Below are 21,104 nucleotides of genomic sequence, written 5' to 3'. Positions count from 1 at the left end.
AATTCAGGGAGTAGACCACAGAAATATGCTGAGCAAATGAGGTGTGCTGGGAACGTTAAGGAATAGGGCTTGCCTCTAGTCACTGAAATATCCATTGAGGGCTTAGGAGTTTATTAATAACTTTCCCCCTTATCGCTTAGTCACATTTGCAGATCCTAACCTGGATTAGTCGGTAGATGAAGTAAGAAACTAAGTTGAGGAACAGAGGTACCGGAGCCAGGGAGAAATAAAAATTGGACAGGGCCTACAAAAGAGAGAGGAAGGATGTATTCAGCTAAACCTCTATAGCAAGAGGTGATAGTTACATAAGCAATATGTTTAGAAAATGAGTCATCTATCTCTCTAGAAAAGCAGTTGTTAATTGGCTAATATTATTTACCCACTTAGGCCTTAGTGCAGTTAAATATCAAAGTAGGAAATTCACTGGTTTTCTCCGGAAGACATGACTTCCGCAGTCCATGTGTTTTACGCCACCCTGATTCTCCCCTCAAAGAGCAGCCACACTTACATAGCTAAATATTTTCAGACTTACCCATTTGAAAAAAGTAAAGTGTATCTATGAGTATCTAGCGGTGGCATTTAAAATGAATAAAAATATGGAAGATAATATATAGTAATTTAAAGTACACCTTTTGTAGCTCTGTAGTAGAAAACTATCTCAGAGGGTTGTGAATCATAAGCAAACACTCAAAAAATATGACCTATTATTATTATCTTAGTCTAAAACTTGAGTCTAAAACTTGAAGTGGTCCTTATTTCTACATTTAAACATTAAATGCTCCAGTTTTCTCATTCCATAAAATGAAAAAAGTGTCCTGTTGGTTACATGATTACTGGGAAACTGACATGCAAAGAATATTTACTACTATTCCTCCATCCTTTTTTCCCCAACACCAAACAAGGAAATCTCCAGGAAGAAACCACAGAATTGATAAATTCTAAGCTTTTTTTTGATTCTGGAATGTACATTCTAATTCTCAAATATATGCAAATTCAAAAGTTTTATCTCTTTAGAACATTCATTGCTTTTAGTATACACATAAAAGGTATTCAGTGAAGGAAAATCCAAAAACACTGGAAAGAAATAATTCATACACCTACCCCCAAAGATAATCACAGTTAAAATTTAGGAAATTGTTTGAAGTTTGAGAATTTTATCTATCTCTCATCTCTCACTTAGCTCTCTCTCTCTATCCATCCATCCACCTAAATAACAAACATAAACCAAATATAAAACTGAGATTAAGCTATACAAAACTAAATTGGGATTAAAATAGACTCTTCAGTTACTTGAATTTTTAGTTAACATATTATGACATTTTTCCATGTCAGAACTTTGCAAAGCACGATTTGATGCAATGATAGCTGCATATATTTTATTGTACAACTTGCTGGTATTTGAAAGAGCTTCTTGAGTTTCCATTGTTGAACTCCTCCAGATTATCTTCAGGCAACCTGTTAATGCATTACCAACTCATTACAATAGGGAGAATACCAAATAATGTTTCAGAAGAAAGAAGTCAGAGATGAGATATGCATAGGACTTGGGGCCTGGCCTCAAGATATTTAAAGAAGTCTTCCAAGAAGAGAAATGGAGAATTAGACAAAGTCCATGATACAAGAGCTTAAAATTAGCAGGTACTGTAGAGTAGCTCTTGATAACTAAACTGATAAGTATGTTATTTAGCAGGTGAGCAGATTACTCTGATAACTTGATCTGAAGGAATTACCCTGAAGCAAACAGTAAAGTTATTTACTGATTTATGGTATTATGTTTCCTGAGCAGAGTTTCCCTAAAAACAACAACGGAAAAACCAAAATCTAAGTCATGCTAACATAGATAGTCTAGAGTTTTATCTAATTCCTATTAACACAGATGGTCTCAATTTTCAATGTGTTTTTTTAATCACTTTAATATTAAATTTACAAATATATTTTAAATATTCAATTATCTTTATTTTCACCACTACTGCCTAAATCCACGCTATCACTTTTTCTTACGTTGCCTTCTAGCTGATGGCTTTAAATTGCCAGCATTCATTTTCCACAAGGCAACCAGACTGAACTATGGGATGCATGCATTTTAAAATCCTTGCAGTGTTTCCAGTTTTCTTTTTTCTTTCTTTCTTTCTTTCTTTCTTTCTTTCTTTTTTTTTTTTTTTTTTGAGTAGGTTCCAAACCTAGTGTGGAGCCCAATGTGGGCCTTTTACTCACGACCCTGAGATCAAGACCCGAGCTAAGATCAAGAGTTGGACACTTAACCAACTGAGCGAACCCAGGTACCCCTTCAATACTGTTTTTCATATAGTTTTAAGTTCCTTGTGAGACTCACAGACCCATCCCTACAGCCTCTTTGGTTTATTGCATGCTATCCAAGGAAGACCACCTTTGGTTCCTTGAATTTGCCATGTTCTATCTACTAGAAAGCTCTAGCCTGTACTTTTTTTTTTTTTTTTAAGATTTTATTTTTAAAAGTAATCTCTACACCCAACATGGAGCTCGAACTCACAACCTGAGATCAGAGTCACATGCTCTTCCAATTGAGCCAGCCAGGTGCCCAGCCTTTCTCTGACTTTTTTCTTTTTAATCTAGTTAATTCCTACTTATTTTTCAGCTCTCATTTGCTCATCCACCCTCAGAAAAACCTTCTTTGCCTACTCCACTGGACAAATACATTCTCATAGCTCCCTATATTCTTCCTTTATACTATTTACATTTTAATGTAATTAATAAGTAATGATTTATATATTTAATAATTTCATTTATTTAATAATATAAATATATTTATATATTTAAATATTTATAATATTTAAATAATTGGTTTAATGCTTACCTCCCAAATATTCATAACACTATTTATTTAGCTCTATATTCTGTCCTCAGAATACGTGGTATAATATTTGAACACACAATTTATACAATAAATGTTTCAAAATTAATGGCAACATTCACATGTGGGCTACAGAAAGAAGTTCTTTGTTTTCCACATACTTTGATAACCCACCCAGCTCAATTGCCTCTGATTCCAAAAACACCTTTAAACTCTTAATTTGAGGGCAGTACCTCTTTGTTAAATGAACCAAGTAGTTGTGGAAAAAGTGTTCCTTACAAATAAGCCATTAATTGAAGTTATTTTTTTTTCTTGGAGTAAGAAATGAAATAGAAAAACATTAAAGGGAGCCCTGGGTGGTTCAGTCATTAAGTGTCTGTGTTTAGCTCAGGTCATGATCCTGGTGTCCTAGAGTGGAGCCCCGCATCAGGCATCCTGCTCATTGGGGAGCCTACTTCTCCCTCTCCCACTTCCCCTGCTTGTGTTCTGTCTCTCGCTATCTCTCTCTGACAAATAAATAAATAAATAAATAAATAAATAAAATCTTTAAAAAAAAGGAAAACATGAAAAATGGGAAAGTTTTAGAGAAAAATGTGCCTGGCCCTTTGCAGTGGCATTGCTAGAGCTTCCAGGACCTCTAAAATTTCCCCTATTGAACGAAATGTGTGTGTATAGTAGTAGTAGTAGTGGTGGTGGTGGTGGTGAGTGAAAATGGTAAACTGGTTCTTTTATTTATTTTTTAACTTACCTTATAGATACTTGTTCTGACTGGAGTTGGACCATTTTACAACACAGCTAAATCTCGATAACCTCACTAATGGAAACTGGCATAATATGGAAAAGTAAAATATGGTCATAACCCAAACCACCTATTTCCTTTAAAACTTTTTTAAAAAGATTTTATTTATTTATTTGATAGACAGAGATCTCAAATAGGGGGAGAGGCAGACAGAAAGAGAGAGGAGGAAGCAGGCTCCCCACTGAGCAGAGAGCCCCATGCTGTGCTTGATCCCAGGACTCTGGGATCATGACCTGAGCCAAAGGCAGAGGCTTTAACCCATTGAGCCACCCAGGCGCCTCACAAACCACCTATTTCCATTCATTCATTAACTGTACTTTTATTTGGGGCGCCTGGGTGGTTCAGTGGGTTAAGCCTCTGCCTTCAGCTCAGGTCGTGATCCCAGGGTCCTGGGATAGAGCTCCACATCGGGCTCTCTGCTCAGCAGGGAGCCTGCTTCTCCCTCTCTATCAGCCTGCCTCTCTGCCTACTTCTGCCTACTTGTGATTTCTCTCTCTGTCAAATAAATAAATAAATAATCTTTAATTACACTTTTATTCATAAACTTTACGTTATAGTGATACTTTACATTTATGCAGGACTTTCGATTTTAAGAGGGTTTTTTTGGTTTGCTTGTTTGTTTTATATGCTTTGTTTTAGATAAGGGCAGGCTAAACTATAGAAACAGAAAGGATCCTTAAAATTCAGTTCCTTTTAGAACAAAGGTTTATTTCTTTAGTTTAGAGCAGGGGTTCCAGGTTAGCAGCAGCTCCGCTCTCTCTTTTCTGTTTTTAAAGACTTTATTTGAGAGAGAGAGAGCAAGAGAGCACAGAGGGAGAGTGAGAGGGAGAAGCAGACTCCCTGCTGAGCAAAGAGCCCAGTGTGAGGCTTGATCCCAGGACTCTGGGATCATGACCTGAGCAGAGGGCAGACACTTAACAGACTGAGCCACCCAGGCAGCCCCTAGCAGCTCTGCTCTCATGAAATCTTTCAGGGACTTGGGCTGACCGTGGGTCTGCTATCTTCAACATGACCCTTAGAAGATTATCTTGGGATTTGCCATCTCAGTCATTCAGGAAATGTGAGGGACATTAAGGAGCATGCATGGGGAGCTGTTTTGGAGGGCTGGGAGCAAGGGAGAATGCAAAACCTGAAGTGGTATGCATCATTTCTGCTCATATTTCCTTGCTAAGAATTTAATCTGGAGATAGAAAAGTCTGGTAGGTGTTTTTTACCTATGTGCTCGGCTCCAGCCCTATTTTTTTAGAAGGATAGAACAGATTCTGGTGGATAGGTTTAACCACATGTATTATCTCATTGGCCAAATAAAAATTTAAAGCCACTTCTCTTTCTATGTTTTAAAGGAATGAATGGGCATGTCTATAACCAACTTCTGAGAAGTGAAGAAGCAGAGAGGTGAGAAATATTAGAGGCCTTGGTGATCTAGAAAATTAATAAGTAGTGTTTGAATAACAAATTATAACAAATAATAATAAATTATCTAGATCTGTCACGCAAATAAGAGAAGTTACTATAATTATATAGGATTTGATGATAATAAACTGAGTAAGAAAACATTTTAAAATCTGTTCTGATTTGAGTTTGTGTTGCCTAGTTAATATACCAAAGCCTTGACATTGGCCCCTTCATGAAGAAAAAAACAATCTTCGACTTTTGGCAAAGATAATTTAAACCATTGATTTTTTTTTTTTAAGTTAAGTTTGAAAATGAAGAAAGATGAGGGAAATGCTACCCTCCTCTAAAGTCACCTGAATTAAGAGGAGTTTTAGAACAGATAAGGCAATAAGGGCACCTGGATGGCTCAGTTAGTTAAGTGTCTGCCTTTGGCTCAGGTCATGATTCCAGGGTCGTAGGATTGTAGTCCCATATTGGGCTCCTAGCTCAGCAGGGAGTTTTCTTCTTCTGTCTAGCCCTTCTCCCTGCTCATGCTTGCTGTCTCAAATAAATAGATAAAATCTTTTAAAAAAATGAATAAACACACAGATTAATAGAACATAGAAAGTAATGAAGTAATTCCATGTATAAATGACTACATGGCTTTTTAAAAGGTCTTTTAAAGAAGTGGGAAAAGATTAGCAAAACTAGCTATTTTAGGGGAAAAAAGATGAAAGTAGATAACTGCCTCATACCTTTCACAACAATAAATTTTATTTTATTTTTTTAAGATTTTATTTATTTACTCGACACAGAGAGAGATCATAAGTAGGCAGAGAGAGGGGGAAGCAGGCTCCCCACTGAACAGAGAGCCCGATATGGGCCTTGATCCCAGGACCCTGAGATCATGACCTGAACTGAAGGCAGAGGCTTAACCCACTGAGTCACCCATGCACCCCACAACAATAAATTTTAGATGGGTTAAGATACTAATCATAACTGTATTAGGAGAAAATATAGGCAAATATATAACCTTGTGAATAGGAAAGACTTCTTAAACAAGTTGTAAGAAACAGACAAAAACAGATCATGAAGGGCTTTCTAAAATACATGTAAGATTTTGATCTCCATTTCAAGGTAACTAGAAAAGTGATTGAAATATTTTAGCAAAGGAATTGTGGGATCAATTTGTTTTCAAAAGTTCATTTAGATATATGGAGGAGATGGAAACTAACATAAGAGTTAATGGAATTGAGAGGCTTTTCTTAGCAAACTGATAGAGAGATGACAACACTTCGGTCTAGAATGCCAGTGATGAGAAATACGAAGTGGACAGATAATTCTAGAAATACCTGGGACTCAAGGTATGGGATGGTGACAAGAGAGATCCATCTATGAAACTGAGCGGGGTCCAGACCAGGATATGCCAGATAGGGCACACTAAAGATTTTGGACTTCTTTTCTAAGGATATAAGTAAGCTGAGGAGTGACATATTAGATTCCTTTAGTATGAATTCACTACAGAAGCATGACCTAACGCCCTAATCCAAGTGAGAAAAGGTGGTGGCCTAAAGGAAGGCATTTGCTGTGGGAATGGCATGAGATATAGGGACATGTGATTGGTTGGGGGAGTAGGGGAGAGGGACTGTTACAGGTGACCCTCAAGTTTCACTGAGATACAGAAGAAGTGCAAGTGAAGAGGGAATATAGGAGATGAATTTTTGACATGTTAAACCAGACATAGAGGTGGAATATCTAAGAGGAAATTTCCAATAGGAAGCCGGAAACACATCTCTGAAGCTCAGGGAGAGACTGGAGTTGGAGATGAAGATTTCAGAGTTATTAGCATTTTTTTAAAAGATTTTATTTATTTATTTGACAGACAGATCACAAGTAGGCAGAGAAGCAGGCAGAGAGAGAGGAGGAAGCAGGCTCCCCGCGGAGCAGAGAGCCCGATGTGGGGCTCGATCCCAGGACGCTGGGATCATGACCTGAGCGGAAGGCAGCGGCTTTAACCCACTGAGCCACCCAGGTGCCCCTCATTAGCATTTTAATATCTAGCAGACTCTTATTTTTCTCCTTCCCCATTCGCTGTGTGCCTGTGAGGGAGAGGGCCTATTTGACTCCGTGAGGGGTTATGTCCCTTCTTTCTCCTTCTCCTTACCTAGGCGTGAAGGACTGACTGGTGAAGAAATAGGAAAGTCCATGTGTGGAAGGGAACAAAATCTAGATGTGATCTCTCCTCTAGAACTGCATGTAGGTCAAGCTGAGGCTGGGACTTGGCCTGAAGTCACACACTGGGTTGTTGTTTGTTGGTTGGTTGTCTTTTGTCCTGCTTCCTCCACATCCTTATCCTTTTCTCTGAGAGCTCTGTCTCGATAAATCACTTGTCTAGATATCTTTGTCTAAGGGTCTACATCTGGAGAGCCAAATTTAAGACAGGCAATAATCAAAATAATGAGTTATTAAAGTAGCCTGTGAAGGGTGTGTGAAGTAAGAAAAAGAGCAGCCTAGAATGGAGGGCTGAAGCACACCATTTACCATAAAGGTGGAGAAAAAAGAGCTCAGGAATGAACCCGAAAAATGTAGACAGAAATGTTGTGGGGGCGGGGAGGTGCTGTGAATGGAAAATGTGGTGTTAGACATGGAAACCCATGGAGAACATTCTAAGTCTTGTATGGAATGATCCAGAGAAGTAAAGGAATGGAAGGATTGAAAATGATCCTCATTATAGGAAAAAGACCTCATTATACCCTATAAAAGATTGGGCTTTTTTAATATTTTGGAGACAAAGACTGATGATAACATATATTCTTTTTTTTTTTTTAAGGTTCTATTTATTTGACAGACAGAGATCACAAGATCACAAGTAGGCAGAGAGGCAGGCAGAGAGAGAGAGAGGGAAGCAGGCTCCCCACCGAGCAGAAAGCCCGCTGCGGGGCTCGAACCCAGGACCCTGAGACCATAACCTGAGCCAAAGGCAGAGGCCCAACCCACCGCCCAACTGAGCCACCAGGCGCCCCCCCCTTTTTTTTTAAATAAAAGTATTTTTAGGCACCTGTTATGGCACAAGCCTCATACCAGCACTGCAGTAGGAGACTGAAAGTTCCTGCCTCCACAGAGCTGATAGTCACAGTCCAGTGGGGGTAAGTGTTGCAACAGTAGTGAGAGTCATTACCCATGTACAGAGGAAGACTCAACACCAGCCTATTTGTGTTTCTGTTTTGCTAATGGTTAACAACCATTTTATAATAGAGTTGTTTTGGTTTATGCATCATATTTAATGTAGTCTCCTGCTACAGTTCTTTCTAGCAATGTGTTAGGTAGCCTGGTGGAGGATCAAATATGCTAACCCATATACTTGGAAGTAATGGGAAAAAAGCTACTTCTTCATTGTGGGGCTATCCCTTATTTCCTCATTTATTATTTCCTCATTACACATTTATGTTTATTTGTAGGGAAAAAATTCTTTCAGGACATGATGAAACAAAGAATACCTTTTCTGTTGTGAGTTCTTGTTTTATGAATAGGTCATTTCTTCATCTGCAAATTCATCTTCCATGAATGTATAGTTTGGTGAATAGATTATCCACTCACTAGTGACTATATTTGTGTCTGGCTTTCTGTGGTTAAATTATTATACCTTGAGAAGGTTAACTGGAAACACCACCAGCAAGCTGCTTTCTCCTCTTTGCCTCTAAATCTTCAGTAAAAAGTGGCTACAATACAGACACTGCTAAAATTCTCAAAGCAGTCTACTTATTATTGATAGTCTTTGCTCTGGAGAGCTATGGAGATAGTATCATCTGTTCATTGTTTCTTATCTTATAACTCCGTAGCAAGGAAAATCAATGGTTGTCAATATCCATTTTGTTTACTTAAGTATTAGTAATTTCTCCTTTCTCAGTGGGTCTACTGAACACTTGCAATTTCTAATTGCAAATGGCCTAAAAGAGAAACAATATATCTTCTATCTTTGGTTCCCCCCCCCCGCCCCTGTATTTGTATGTAGAGATTGTTTCAGTCTATCTTCTATCTCTTTGCTACTTTTTGTTAGTTAATGCTATCACACACACACACACACACACACACACACACACACAAGGGATGGAATATATTTAGAGCAAAATATTGTGTGGTCTTGGTACTAATGTGATTTCATCTGATCGAAATCTAGCAGTTTAGGTAATGATAGGGTTCTGCTTACAACTAGTTTACCCCCAAGTCTCCCCTCCTCATACTTTACCCCTCCTCCTTTGTTGGCTGTTACCCTTTCCTGTATTAAAGAATACATTTTAGGGGAAACTGGGTGGCTCAATCTGTTAGTATCTGCCTTCAGCTTGGGTCATGATCCTGCAGTTCCAGGATCCAGTTCTGCATTGGGCTCTCCCTGCTTGGTGGGGAGTCTGCTTCTCCCTTTGACCCTCCTCTCTCTGGTACTTTCTTCTCTCTCTCAAATAAATAAATAAAACAAAACAAAAATTTTTAAAAGAAGATTAAATTTGAATGCTTTTCTTCCATCTTAGCAAATAGAACATTAAGAGCTTATAACACTAGCTGATCTCAATTTTTTGTTATTAACCTAAATCAATTGAGAAACCAAGTATGTACATGTTTATAATTTTTTTACATTTATATTTGAACAACATATTTTATTTTTTATATGATATTCAAATTTTAGAAAATGTCTTAACTTTAGGGGCGCCTGGGTGGCTCAGTTGGTTAAGCAACTGCCTTTGGCTCAGGTCATGATCCTAGAGTCCCAGGATCTAGTCCCACATCAGGCTCCCTGCTCGGCCGGGGGTCTGCTTCTCCCTCTGACCTCTCCCCTCTCATGCTCTCTCCTCTCATTCTATGTCTCAAATAAATAAATAAAACCTTAAAAAAAAAAAAAAAGAAAATGTCTTAACTTTAATCTGGTAATCCTTCATTCCCATTCTGTAACTTCTGACATTCTTTTCACATTTATGAATTCCTACTTCTTCCATCATAAGATGGATCTTCTTTCATAGTAGTAGTGGTATTTAACTAGTTTAGGAATTACAAAAACTCATTTCAAAGCCACATTTTTCATTTCCTCATATTGACTTGTGTCTTCACAGTGAGATCTAATCATTTGAAACTTTGGCATCTGTCTTTTTTTTTTTTTTTAAAGATTTATTTATTTGACAGAGAGAGATCACAAGTAGGCAGAGAGGCAGGCAGAGAGAGAGGAGGAAGCCAACTCCCTGCTGAGCAGAGAGCCCGATGCAGGGCTCGATCCCAGCACCTTGGGATCATGACGTGAGCCCACGGCAGAGGCTTTAACACACTGAGCCACCCAGGAGCCCCTGGCATCTGTCTTTTATTACAATGTAAAATTTAGTAAGGCTGGTATATCTAAAAAAAAAAAAAAGGAAATTCCTTCTTCCTTTATGGACCTCAATGGCAAGAAAATTTGTACTAGATCCTTTTCCTTTGATGTAAATTTTTAATGTATTTTTAAAATCCATTTCTCTGAATAAGCACTTTTAATCATGGGATACTGTAACTATGTTGACTGAAAATGATCACCTTTAGACTGAATTTTAATTGGCATATTAATTGTCAACAACTAACTTTAACATAAAAATTGTAATTAGGTAATTTAAACCCCAAAATAACTAATTTGCCCATTCAGTAAAATTGTTTGAGCAGCTATTATGTGCCAGGCACTATTCTAGTTGCTGGAAATAGAGTAGTGAACAAAGTAGACAATAACTCATGCCCTTGGGGAACTTACATTTTAGTTGGGAAGTATAAACAATTAACAAGGAAAAAAATAAAATTTATAGCTATACTAGACAGTAATAGATATTAAGGGGAAAAATAAAGCAGGCAGTACAAATAGAAATCGTGTCTGAAAAATGTGCAGTAATTGACAGAGTGGCTAGGGAAAGCTACATCGATAAGTTGATATTTGAGAAAATACTGGAAGGAGGTGAAGAAATGAAATAGGAGAAATGAATATTCCAGGAAAGAGAGAATAGCAAATGTGAAGTCCTTAATCAGGAGAATGCCAAGTCATGCTCCAGGAACAGCAGAGGCCAACGTGGCTGGAGTAGAATGAGCCAGGGCACAAATTGAGGGTAGGAAGACTAATGGAGTCAGGGTGGAGGGCAGATCTTGGAGGGCCTTGTAAGTCATTTTTAGAATTTTGGTTTTTGGTCTAATTGAGATGCTAAGTCTTCAGAAATTTTTGAACAAAGGCATGATTTATTCTGACTCAGATTTTAAGGGGACCATTATGCCTGCCGTGAAGAAACTAGAAGGAAGGGAGTCAAAGGCAGAAGTAGGAGACCAGGAAGAAGGCAAGAGATGATAATCCAAGTGGAATTTCTATGTAACTTTAGGATTGTTGTCTTAAGAAAGCTCAACTTCAGAAATAATGTCAATATTTGTTTAAATAAGATAAATATTTTAATGAGTCTAAGATATAAGTGAAGGAACAACACAAATACTGAGCAAACTGTTAAAAATACACATTATTTCTTAATAATACATCAATATTAAAACTGTTATGTTTCCTTCATTGTATCATACAATCATCATAACCATTCACAATTATTGATATTTAAATAACTGAGATAAATACTGTAATTATATAGTCCTCATTACTTGAATACTTAAGAAAACTTTTTTCCCTGAGTTGTAAAATTTAATATTATCTTTATTTATTGTTTTAATTTTACTTTTTGTTTCATTTTTAGATTCAGAGAATATTAAATGATTGCATTATAACTTGGAACTATATTGCTAAATATTTAATATATAAGTTAAAATCTTTAGCATGGACCAAATCTCCTTTTTAAAATTTTATAGCTCAATTATTAATATTTAGACAGCTTTTTTTTCTTTATATAAGTTTTGGTACCATCTTGTATTATTACATTTTACACAATGTTCTAATTGCTTTTTTATGGGTGGGAAAAATATGTATAAAGTTCAAGTTTGTTACAATAACTGTTAAAATTTGTGAATATTTTGAAAACTTCAGTAAAAGCTCTACTATTGCCAGAATGGTATTCCCCAGGAGGAAATGACCCTGCGCGAGGTAATTTACTAATCAACAGCAGCCCCTGGGAGCGAGCAACGATTTCTCTAAACGTGTGTTCAAGTTATCTTTTATCTTCCAGCTGTGGAATTTTGAGTCCATGATATAATGCTAGTGAACAAATTATCAGAACTGCAAAGTTTTTAGGGTCCCATATTGTAAAACGAAGGACAGTAATTTGGAAATACTGTTCATAACCCTTTTGTTCTGCCTTTAAGTTTACAATTACATAGTTTATTAAAGACAGAAGACAATAAGAAAGGCCCAGAGGTTGTTTTAAAATCAGTGATTTATTTCAAATGTAATGCATAATTGTTTCCCCTATCTACTGTATGCTAATGAATAGGACGTATTCTTGAACTGTTAAGTGGCTTTTCAGACAGTCAATTACAGAGTATAGTTATGTGTCACTATCTAGCCAGATCTTTGATCATACAAGCAGAGCACACTCCGCCTCCCCTTTTCCTTTTCTCCTTTGCAAAACGAAACGGGCTAGATAGTGTTCATGTGATGCTAGTGACGTCAGTCCCAACCGGGTCGCGTGACCGACACCCAACCTTCTCAGCACCGGCCCCCGCCTCCGAAGCCGGAAATCTCGCGAGAAACCGCCTTACTATCAGAACTCACTGAGGTTACAGGGGAGTTACACTGAAGAGAAGGTGTGGCTCTGTGGGGGGGGAGTTTTTGCTTTTCATTCTAGCATTCAAGGCCGAAGCAAAGGCCTTCGGGGGTTGCCGGAGTCCCAGCAACCCAACCTAGAAAACGGCGGGGGGGAAGTGGAGAGTAAGGTGGCAGTCATATCAGAAGTGAAACGTGGCGCAAGGCGGGCGTCGCCCCTCGCTAAACCGGCTGGGAGCCGGCGGCGCGGCTTCTGCTGTGGGGGAGGGGGGGCGAGAGTCACTGGGAGGCTGTGGGAGGCTGGGACCCTTCTAAGGAAGCAGTCAATTGCCCACATCCGGTCCCCAGTGTGTCAACACCTAGCGACGCCGAGATGAAATGGTTGCGCACCTCACGCTCCCACTCGGGGCACCGCGGCTCGCCGGTCGGCTTGGAGCGGTTTCTAGTGCCCCGCGCCCACAACAGGGCCGGGGGCCTCCACGGGCCCCGGCAGTATCCCCTTGCAGCTCACGATTTACCCCGCACCTTTCCGCTAAATCAACCCCAGATTTAGGCGGCAGCTTAATAACGAGTTTAACTGGGTAATTTTGACTTCTCCCCTCATTCACCTGAACCCTCTCCAGGCTTCTCCCTCGTACATCCTCCGCCACCCACTTGGTCTCTTCCTAGGCGGGTTTGCGCGAGTGTGAGACCTAGGGCGGGAGAGCGAGATCCGCGAACGCGCAGGGCTGGGAGTCGCTAGAGGGAGGTGTGGGACCGGCGAGGAGGGGGCTTCGTAAGGGAAGGGGGCTGGCAGGCGGAGAGAGTAGTGGGAAGAGGCGGGAGGGGGAAGGAGGCGGAGGGCTGGGGACGGCGGACTAGGCTTCGCCCCATCCGAGCGCTCTTTCTCTCGCCGCGCAGTCTCGAGGCGGCGCGGACTCGTGGGGGAGCGTCAGGCAGCCGAGGTGCCCGCGGGAGGCAGGCCGGCCCCGGGCGCGCACGCTCGGCTGAGCCCCGGCGCGCCCTGCGCCCGCGCCTGCTGACAGCTGCAGCTGGGCTCGAGCTGTCCGCTCGCAGCTACTCGGCCTCCGCCCCCTCGGGCTCCCTCCTCTCCGCCCTTACCCTCCAGCCCCGGTGCGCTAGTTTCGCAACTGCTTGCCTCTCGCCCCGTGCCCGGCTGTTTTCCATTTCCCGGCCCCTTCTTCCTGAGTAGTTTGCCCCCCGCATTTGGGGAGAGGGGCTGGAAAGGGGGCGGGGGGAGCCTCCAGAGGAGAAGGAAGCAAGGGCCGGTGGAGGAGGAGGAAGAGAATCGCCGGACCTTGGGGAGGCGACCCCACACCACCCTTTCTGGTCATCTCCCCTCCCGCCCCGCCCCTGCGCACACTCCCTCCCGGGCGAGCTACTTTCGGACGAGGAAAAAGTGAGGGCGGCCCTGGGTGACAGCGCCGCGGGGCCAGTCCCGGGGAAGCCGCGCGTCTGTTCAAGTCTTGTCTGCCACGCTCCCAGCCAGGGACTGAGGATGGCTTCGACCACAACCTGCACCAGGTTCACGGACGAGTATCAGCTTTTCGAGGAGCTCGGAAAGTAAGCCTGCATCTGCACGTCCCCTTTCCAGCAGAGGGCGGGTCGCGTTACCCCCGACCCACCGGCCTCCCGCGTGGGGCGAGGGAGTTTGGGAGACCAGAGGAGAGGGAGGAGGGCCAGTGGTGTGGCAGCTTTGAGAAAGGTGCTGGTTTAGCAAGAGGAGGGGACAGAGACGGGACCAGACCCTCCACCCGGGCTGTGGCCGATTCCGATAATCCTAAACCCACCTTCTCCCGCTCCCCCACCCTCTTGCACTAGAGATTTAGTGGATTTACGATCCCTGCAGTTGTAGATGTCATCCTGAGAAGTGTACGAGCGTGTGTGTGTGTGAAAGGAAACAAGAACCCTTGTAAAATGCAACATAGATCATGTTTTCTGTAAATAGAGATGCCTCCTGGTTAGCCGGCGTGTCGGCCGTACGACCCACGTACGGATGAGAACTCAGTGCCACAGACGGTGCCATATTTATTGATGCCGAAAGTTCAACTTGGCGTAGAGTCTATTTCGCATCCAGTAGTTGTTCTGTCCAGGAAAAGGGTCACCTAAAGGAACTCGACCCCCCTGCCCCGTATCCACAATTATTCTTTGTACCAGATTATTCGCTCATCACCATCCTTCCTACGATTTACATGTACCTCTTGGCATTCTCTGGGAGGATTTATTTATACAGGCAGCGGAAAAGACTTGGAGACCGAGAGAAAGCTTCCCAAGGGTAGCCTAGCGTTGTATAAAACGACCTCCTACACTCGACTGGCAGAACTACTCGGAGAATTTAAGGAAGGGGACGGGAGACCTCCTGAGGACCTTGTGCTTAGGGACCTAGGGGCCAAATCGTGAATGTTGATTTATGTAGCATCCAACCCAAACCCAATTCCTCTATCACTAGTGCCAACTATTACTTATGAAAGGGGTGCGTTTATATATATGTGGTTTTTTATACAATTGAATTCATGAAAATGTAATTATCCTTTAAATGTAATGAAAATTAAATCCTTATATATTTATGTTGTCTGCTGTTAAAACATGGAGAATATGTCGGAAGAGCTGCTTAATTCAAATCTCTCCCTTCCCCTAGCTCAAAACAGGGTACAGAGAAATCACCATATCAGGATTTGTTAAACCACACAACTATTCTCAAGATTTATATTTTAATGAAAACAATCGCCATATTTACTTACTCAGAGCCACATTAATTTTTTTTGGGGGGGTAACAAAATAAATAGGCAGCAGATTTTTGCTGCTCCTCCTCAGCCATGCTCTTTGCAAGGTTTCTTCTCTTTTCTTTCTTTCTTTTTTTTTTTTTCTCAGAGCATTTGGTGCTGTGTAAGTGTGAATTGTAAAATGTTTTCAAATTTCATGTGCAAACAAGAGCCGTCATAATTGGCAGTTCCTTTCATTTTGTTGATTAATAATGTGTGCTCCCAGTTAAATAAAATTTACTTTTATTCTTCAACATTAAAGAAGGTTTGGGTTTCCAGGAAGAATCGTTCATTTTCTGGATATTACTGTCGTGCACAGATATTTTACAAATCATTAAATGCAATAAAAATGCTCAGATTGCTATAATTTTTTAAAAGAATATCAGAGCTGATTATATTGATGACATGCTAATTATTGGTTTTCAGGGGGGCTTTCTCAGTGGTGAGAAGATGTATGAAAATCCCTACTGGACAAGAATATGCTGCCAAAATTATCAACACCAAAAAGCTTTCTGCTAGGGGTGGGTATTTTCAACCACATATACGGTATATGTTAATTTGTCATGTTGATGTTGGTTCTGTTGTCTGTAGATATATAGTTCTAACTGAACTGTAGACTTAGGTGTCCTATTACGTTTTGAGATTATTTCCTTCCTGAATGCCTCTTGGTATGTATAGTTTTAAAGTAAGTGAACACAAAGAATTTTAACAACAAATTATTAAATAATTACAACTGTCCTATGAGCAGTACCATACATAACTCTATTTTAAAGCAAATAAGTGTCACTAAGTGCATTTTGCCTTTAGCTCTGCTGTGAAATAACTTTCAGAAATACCCTGGAATGGAAAAATGTAAGTCTCACACTGTCATTATTCTCTTTTGCTTTTAAGAGGAAAAATAGGTCACAGCTCAGTTGAATCATATTTCAGTTGTAGTTACACTTGAACTTAATTCATCAAGGTATATTTAACAGTAATAGCTTTGGGAGGAAACATTTATCATTGCTATGTTCTAGGAAGTTCAGCTTGATTTTCATGTTTCTGTGTGCAGTCCAGACCTTTGCTGGGTCTTCCGCATTAAGCCTTCTCATGGACTCCTGTGTTGTATTTTACACACGTTTTATAACCACAGAGATAATTCTTATCATAAAATAGCTGTTGACATACGCAAAAAAAACTTGAAGGGACCTCAGTGCATACTTTCTATTTTGTTGAACTCATGTGAAAGTACTTACACTGAAATGTTAGGCATTCTAATTATTGTGAGCACGTGTCTGAGGTATTTCCATGGGAATTTATGGTTTAATGAAATTTAAATGAAATTAAAATGAACAAAATGCCACAGTATAAGCCCATTTCGGTGACCTGGTTTATTTTAAGTAATGAGAGAAGAAATCCTATTAGGGTTATTTGCCTCGTTTAATTTGTCTTCTAAAAAGTCCTGCTTCGTAGTATCTTGGTATCCTTGAGTTTGATCTGTGCCATGATCCCCCCCACCCCTATTGTTACAAATTCTACTTTTAGCAAATACTTGAGGTTTAGATTGGCATTTCAGTTTATTCTTTTGAGTGAGATTTTGTTGTTATTTCCTTCATCCGATTTTAACAGTATTCTGAGGAAAATCTATGTGCAGAACTAACTAGTACCATAGCTTCACAGCTTGAGAACTAATGAGAAGCACGTTATGCTTGATTATGTTCTCCTTTCCCTTTTCTCCCCAGTCAAGAGGAGTTGCTAAACTGTAAATGACATTTTATTTTTTAAAAAGAAAAAAATGAAAATGTGTAATTCTTTCAGTGCTTATATGTTTTCTTCCTGTGTGCCAGGTACTTTTGGCAAGAGCAGGGATATCAGTTCTTTTGGAGGCATTATGACCCCTGTCTGAAATCTCTCAGTGGCTTTAGATTTTCTCTCAAAACAAATCAGTCTTGTGCTTCACTTTTACTGATTTCCTTAATTAGAGTCATCCCTCTACACTACCCTAATTCATACTCCCTACATCAGAAAGGCAAATACACGTGTCTCTGCTCACACGTATTTTATTTTCCTTTCTTCTGCCTCCAGTCTATGGAAGATAAGTCTTCTCTAACCTGATGGAATTTCTTCTTCCTGCCAGTGTCCTCACCTGCTTATACTCTGCTTTAAAGAACATCTACACCCAAAGCCACCTTGCCTCATCTGGATTCAATGATTCCAATTACATTTAGGAAAAGTAATTAGGGTGAAGTACTAGAAGACATGGTTCTTCTCCTTCTCCAGTTTTCTTTCCTTGTGACTGATTTTGGGCAAGTTTCTTAACCTGCCTATGTTAACCCTTCTGAGGAGTGAGGTGGTAAAGAAGCAGGTGTTGGAACTAAATGCCCTGGATTTAAATTCTGATTCTCCTCCCTATTAGCTATGTAATCTTAGGCAATTTACATACTTTCGATGAGTCTTCATTTTCTCATCTGTAGAATGGAGTAATAATGTAACCCTTCCTCTTATAGGGTTTGTGAGGAGTGAATTAATATGGTATAGAAGAGCACCTGGTACATAATATGTCTTCAATGGATATTAGCTGCTATAATTATCTCTTGGGTTGTTGTAAAGATCAGATGAGATTACTTACATGAAAGAATGTGAAAATTATAAACCCAGGGGCAGCCTTGATTTAGCTGTGAGAACCCAATTTGAATCTTGGCTTTACTACTTCGTGTATAAATTTGGTTTAGTCACTTAACTTTTCTTGATCTCAGATTCTTCATCATTAAATGGGGCAGAAGTATTCATAGGGTAGCATGGGTTGTTTTGAGGATTCAGTGAATTTTATGAGAATCACTTCTTAATTGCAAAGTACTGAGTCAGTTTTACCTATTATTGCTCTCTTGTAAAATGTTATAGTACTTTCCCGCAAAATGTTCAATTTATTTTATCACCACAATAATTAGAGCTGCTTATAGCATATTTATACTTTAAATGTGTACGTTTGTTTAAACTATACCCGTATTAAGTTATAAACTCTTAAAACAAGCTTTCATTTTTTAGTGTAACATTTCACGGCATTGAGTATATAGGAGGGGCTCAGTACAGAGTGACTAGGATCAAATGTGCCTATTAAATGGTTTGTGAATAAGTTAAATACTTAGTTTATCCCTAAGAACAACCAAATACTAGATGTAATCTATAAAGTAGTGTATTAAGAGCATATGCTTTAAAATATGAACATTTCTTTAAAAACACTCCCTTCTCAGAGTATAATAATCATTAAAATGATCTTAGCAGAATAATTTTAAGATAATATATTTAGAGGGAAATTAGAATGATATGTAAATTAGCATACTTTATTTTCCTTAACATACTGATTTTTTTTTCTTTTGACTGCGCTTAGCAGTTGTTGTAGAGCATGTAATTTTTTGTACAAATTTTTGTTTGTGTTATTTAAAATACCATGCCTTTGTAAACCCAAGCTTTAAGCCTGTTTGTTTTAAAGAGCAGGTAGGTCCTCCATCTCAAATAATTTTCTTTAAATGTAGCATTACAACTGAAAAGGAAAGACCATTGTCAATACATTTAAGACCATGAGGGATTGCCAAAAATTTGGCTATCTTCCTGCACAAATTTGCACATCCAACTATACTGTCACCCAGGCATTTTTCTGTGCCTAGATGTTAATGGATTTCCAGCAGACAGTTTCAGTTGCATTTCCTCTCAGCTGTTAGTCACACAAACCATATTTGGGAGACTCAGAGTCTGTTGAAGAATTTCTTCTCTTTTACATTAACACGTGCATGCACAGAGCATTCATTATATGATACTGATCAGATCAAGTACACTGATATATAATTTGGCTTGTTTTAAAAATAATGTAGAAAAGTTTCAAACATATGTGAAATTTCTGTCTTAAGTTTTTCATTAGATGGGATTAGAAGGCATACTTAATAAGTGGTGGTTAGTGATGATAGAATTTTATCTCCTATTTTTACCATGGGAAGTGGAAATCGTATCATTTTGGTTCCAGACAATTAGGTTGGTACTTCACAAATGCTAATTTGCTCTGCGGTTTTGATATGTTGTTGATTTTGACATGTTTATAACTGTAATGTATTTGTCAGGTTATGTGGAATCAATGAAGGGTTGTGATTGCAGTTCAGAATCCAGTGGACTGCTGGTTCTGATGGAAGATATCCTTAGAAATAGTATTTGTGATTTATTTCACATTTTAAAGGCTTCCTGTGGTAAAAGATTTTTTATGGTAGTAATGACTTCTTGATGTTCATTTTCCAATGTAATTTTTGATCATTAGAAAGCACTTTTTATTACATGGGGTCTGATATGCCACAAGTCATTGCATTTGTAAAATGTAAACTACAATAGAAGCTTTGAAATAGTTTACCCTATTACAAAGATATTTTAACTTTACTCCTTGGTAAAGTTAAAAAAAATTTCATTTTATATTTCTGTAATACTTCATAGATACAACACAGTTAAATCATTTGGAATTCGTTGATTTTCTAGTTTTGTTAATTCCCAAATTGATGATCTTAGTAGACTATGAATCAGGACTCTTTTTTTTTTTTTTTTTAAAAGATTTTTATTTATTTATTTGGCAGACAGAGATCACAAGTAGGCAGAGAGAGAGAGAGAGAGAGAGGAGGAAGCAGGCTCCCCGCTGAGCAGAGAGCCCAATGCGGGCCTCGATCCCAGGACCCTGAGATCATGACCTGAGCCGAAGGCAGAGGCCTTAACCCACTGAGCCACCCAGGCACCCGAATCAGGACTTTTTAAAACTACTTGACCATATACACCAAATTAGGTCTCCTCTGTGAAATCTGAATGTTGCATATATGTCCTCAAATAGTCTTTTTTTACATTACAATAGAGATGTCAATAACTAACTTTTGTTACTTTTTGTTACTTTTGTTTCTTCCTTGGCATCCAGGCAGTCAAGAAATTACTGCAGCTTTTCAGCTTTGTGGTTACTTGTTTTAAATTGGAAGCAGAACTGAGATGTTAAAGATGAATCAGATTGTTCTGATTACACATTATTGATTTGGCAGTTTGGAGCTAATTGGGCAAATTAATATTTTTGAAAGTTTCTTGGTTTGAGCAGTGTTTTAAGAAAAACTAGTAAATTATTTTTATTTTTGCATATGGAATTTCTACAACTCTAATTACTGGGCCCCAAAGTGGCACATATCATTTTTAGCATTTAGTGTCCTTTAGTTATGTTTAGTCGTATTTACATTCTTATGTAGGTTTTAATATTAAATATCTGTTTTCCTCTTTTGGTGAATGAGAGCATTATTGATATTCCAGCTGGTTAGGGGATAAAAATGTATATCTGCATTTTTAGGAAATAATAATCTTTTCTGTATTCCAGCATTATTCAGATAGGCAAACTTAATAAAGAGTAGGTTGTCAGATGCCTCACTGTGATATTAATAACTAGTGTCAACTGATCATGCAGTAGGAATTGAACACCTGGAGAAGAACCTTCATTGTTTATACAATTAGATTAATACTTTTCATTTCCCTTGAAATATTGAATCAACTCAGTATAAAAATTAAAATTTAGTAGTAAATTTTTATGAGCCCTTTTAAGGTTAATAATCATGAATTGTTATAAAGCACACACTGGGATTGTCTTGGGCATTTAACTTTGTTAAGTGC

General features: G+C 39.1%; 1 protein-coding gene across 17 annotated transcripts in view; it reads left to right on the top strand.

The window, feature by feature from the left end:
* Positions 1–12,599: 12,599 nt before the first annotated feature.
* CAMK2D (calcium/calmodulin dependent protein kinase II delta) overlaps positions 12,600–21,104 on the top strand; it is a gene marked incomplete at its 3' end in the record, with an annotated part of 326,871 nt that continues 318,366 nt past the window's right edge. For 15 of the 17 annotated variants that reach the window (XM_080796521.1, XM_080796529.1, XM_080796535.1 and 12 more), the window contains exons 1-2: positions 13,508–14,256; positions 15,882–15,976. In XM_080796521.1, the coding sequence (XP_080652647.1) occupies positions 14,192–14,256; positions 15,882–15,976 (160 nt within the window). In that variant the 5' untranslated portion in view covers positions 13,508–14,191. Of the gene's footprint in view, positions 12,735–13,498; positions 14,257–15,881; positions 15,977–21,104 lie in introns of those variants that run through there. The other 2 variants (XM_080796532.1, XM_080796520.1) reach the window with 2 other exon arrangements.

Source organism: Martes martes, assembly GCF_963455335.1.
Source record: "Martes martes genome assembly, chromosome: 2".
In the NCBI taxonomy this organism is placed as follows: Eukaryota; Metazoa; Chordata; class Mammalia; order Carnivora; family Mustelidae; genus Martes; species Martes martes.
Note: the sequence above shows the minus strand (reverse complement) of the source record. Positions and strands in the feature narration are given on the sequence as shown.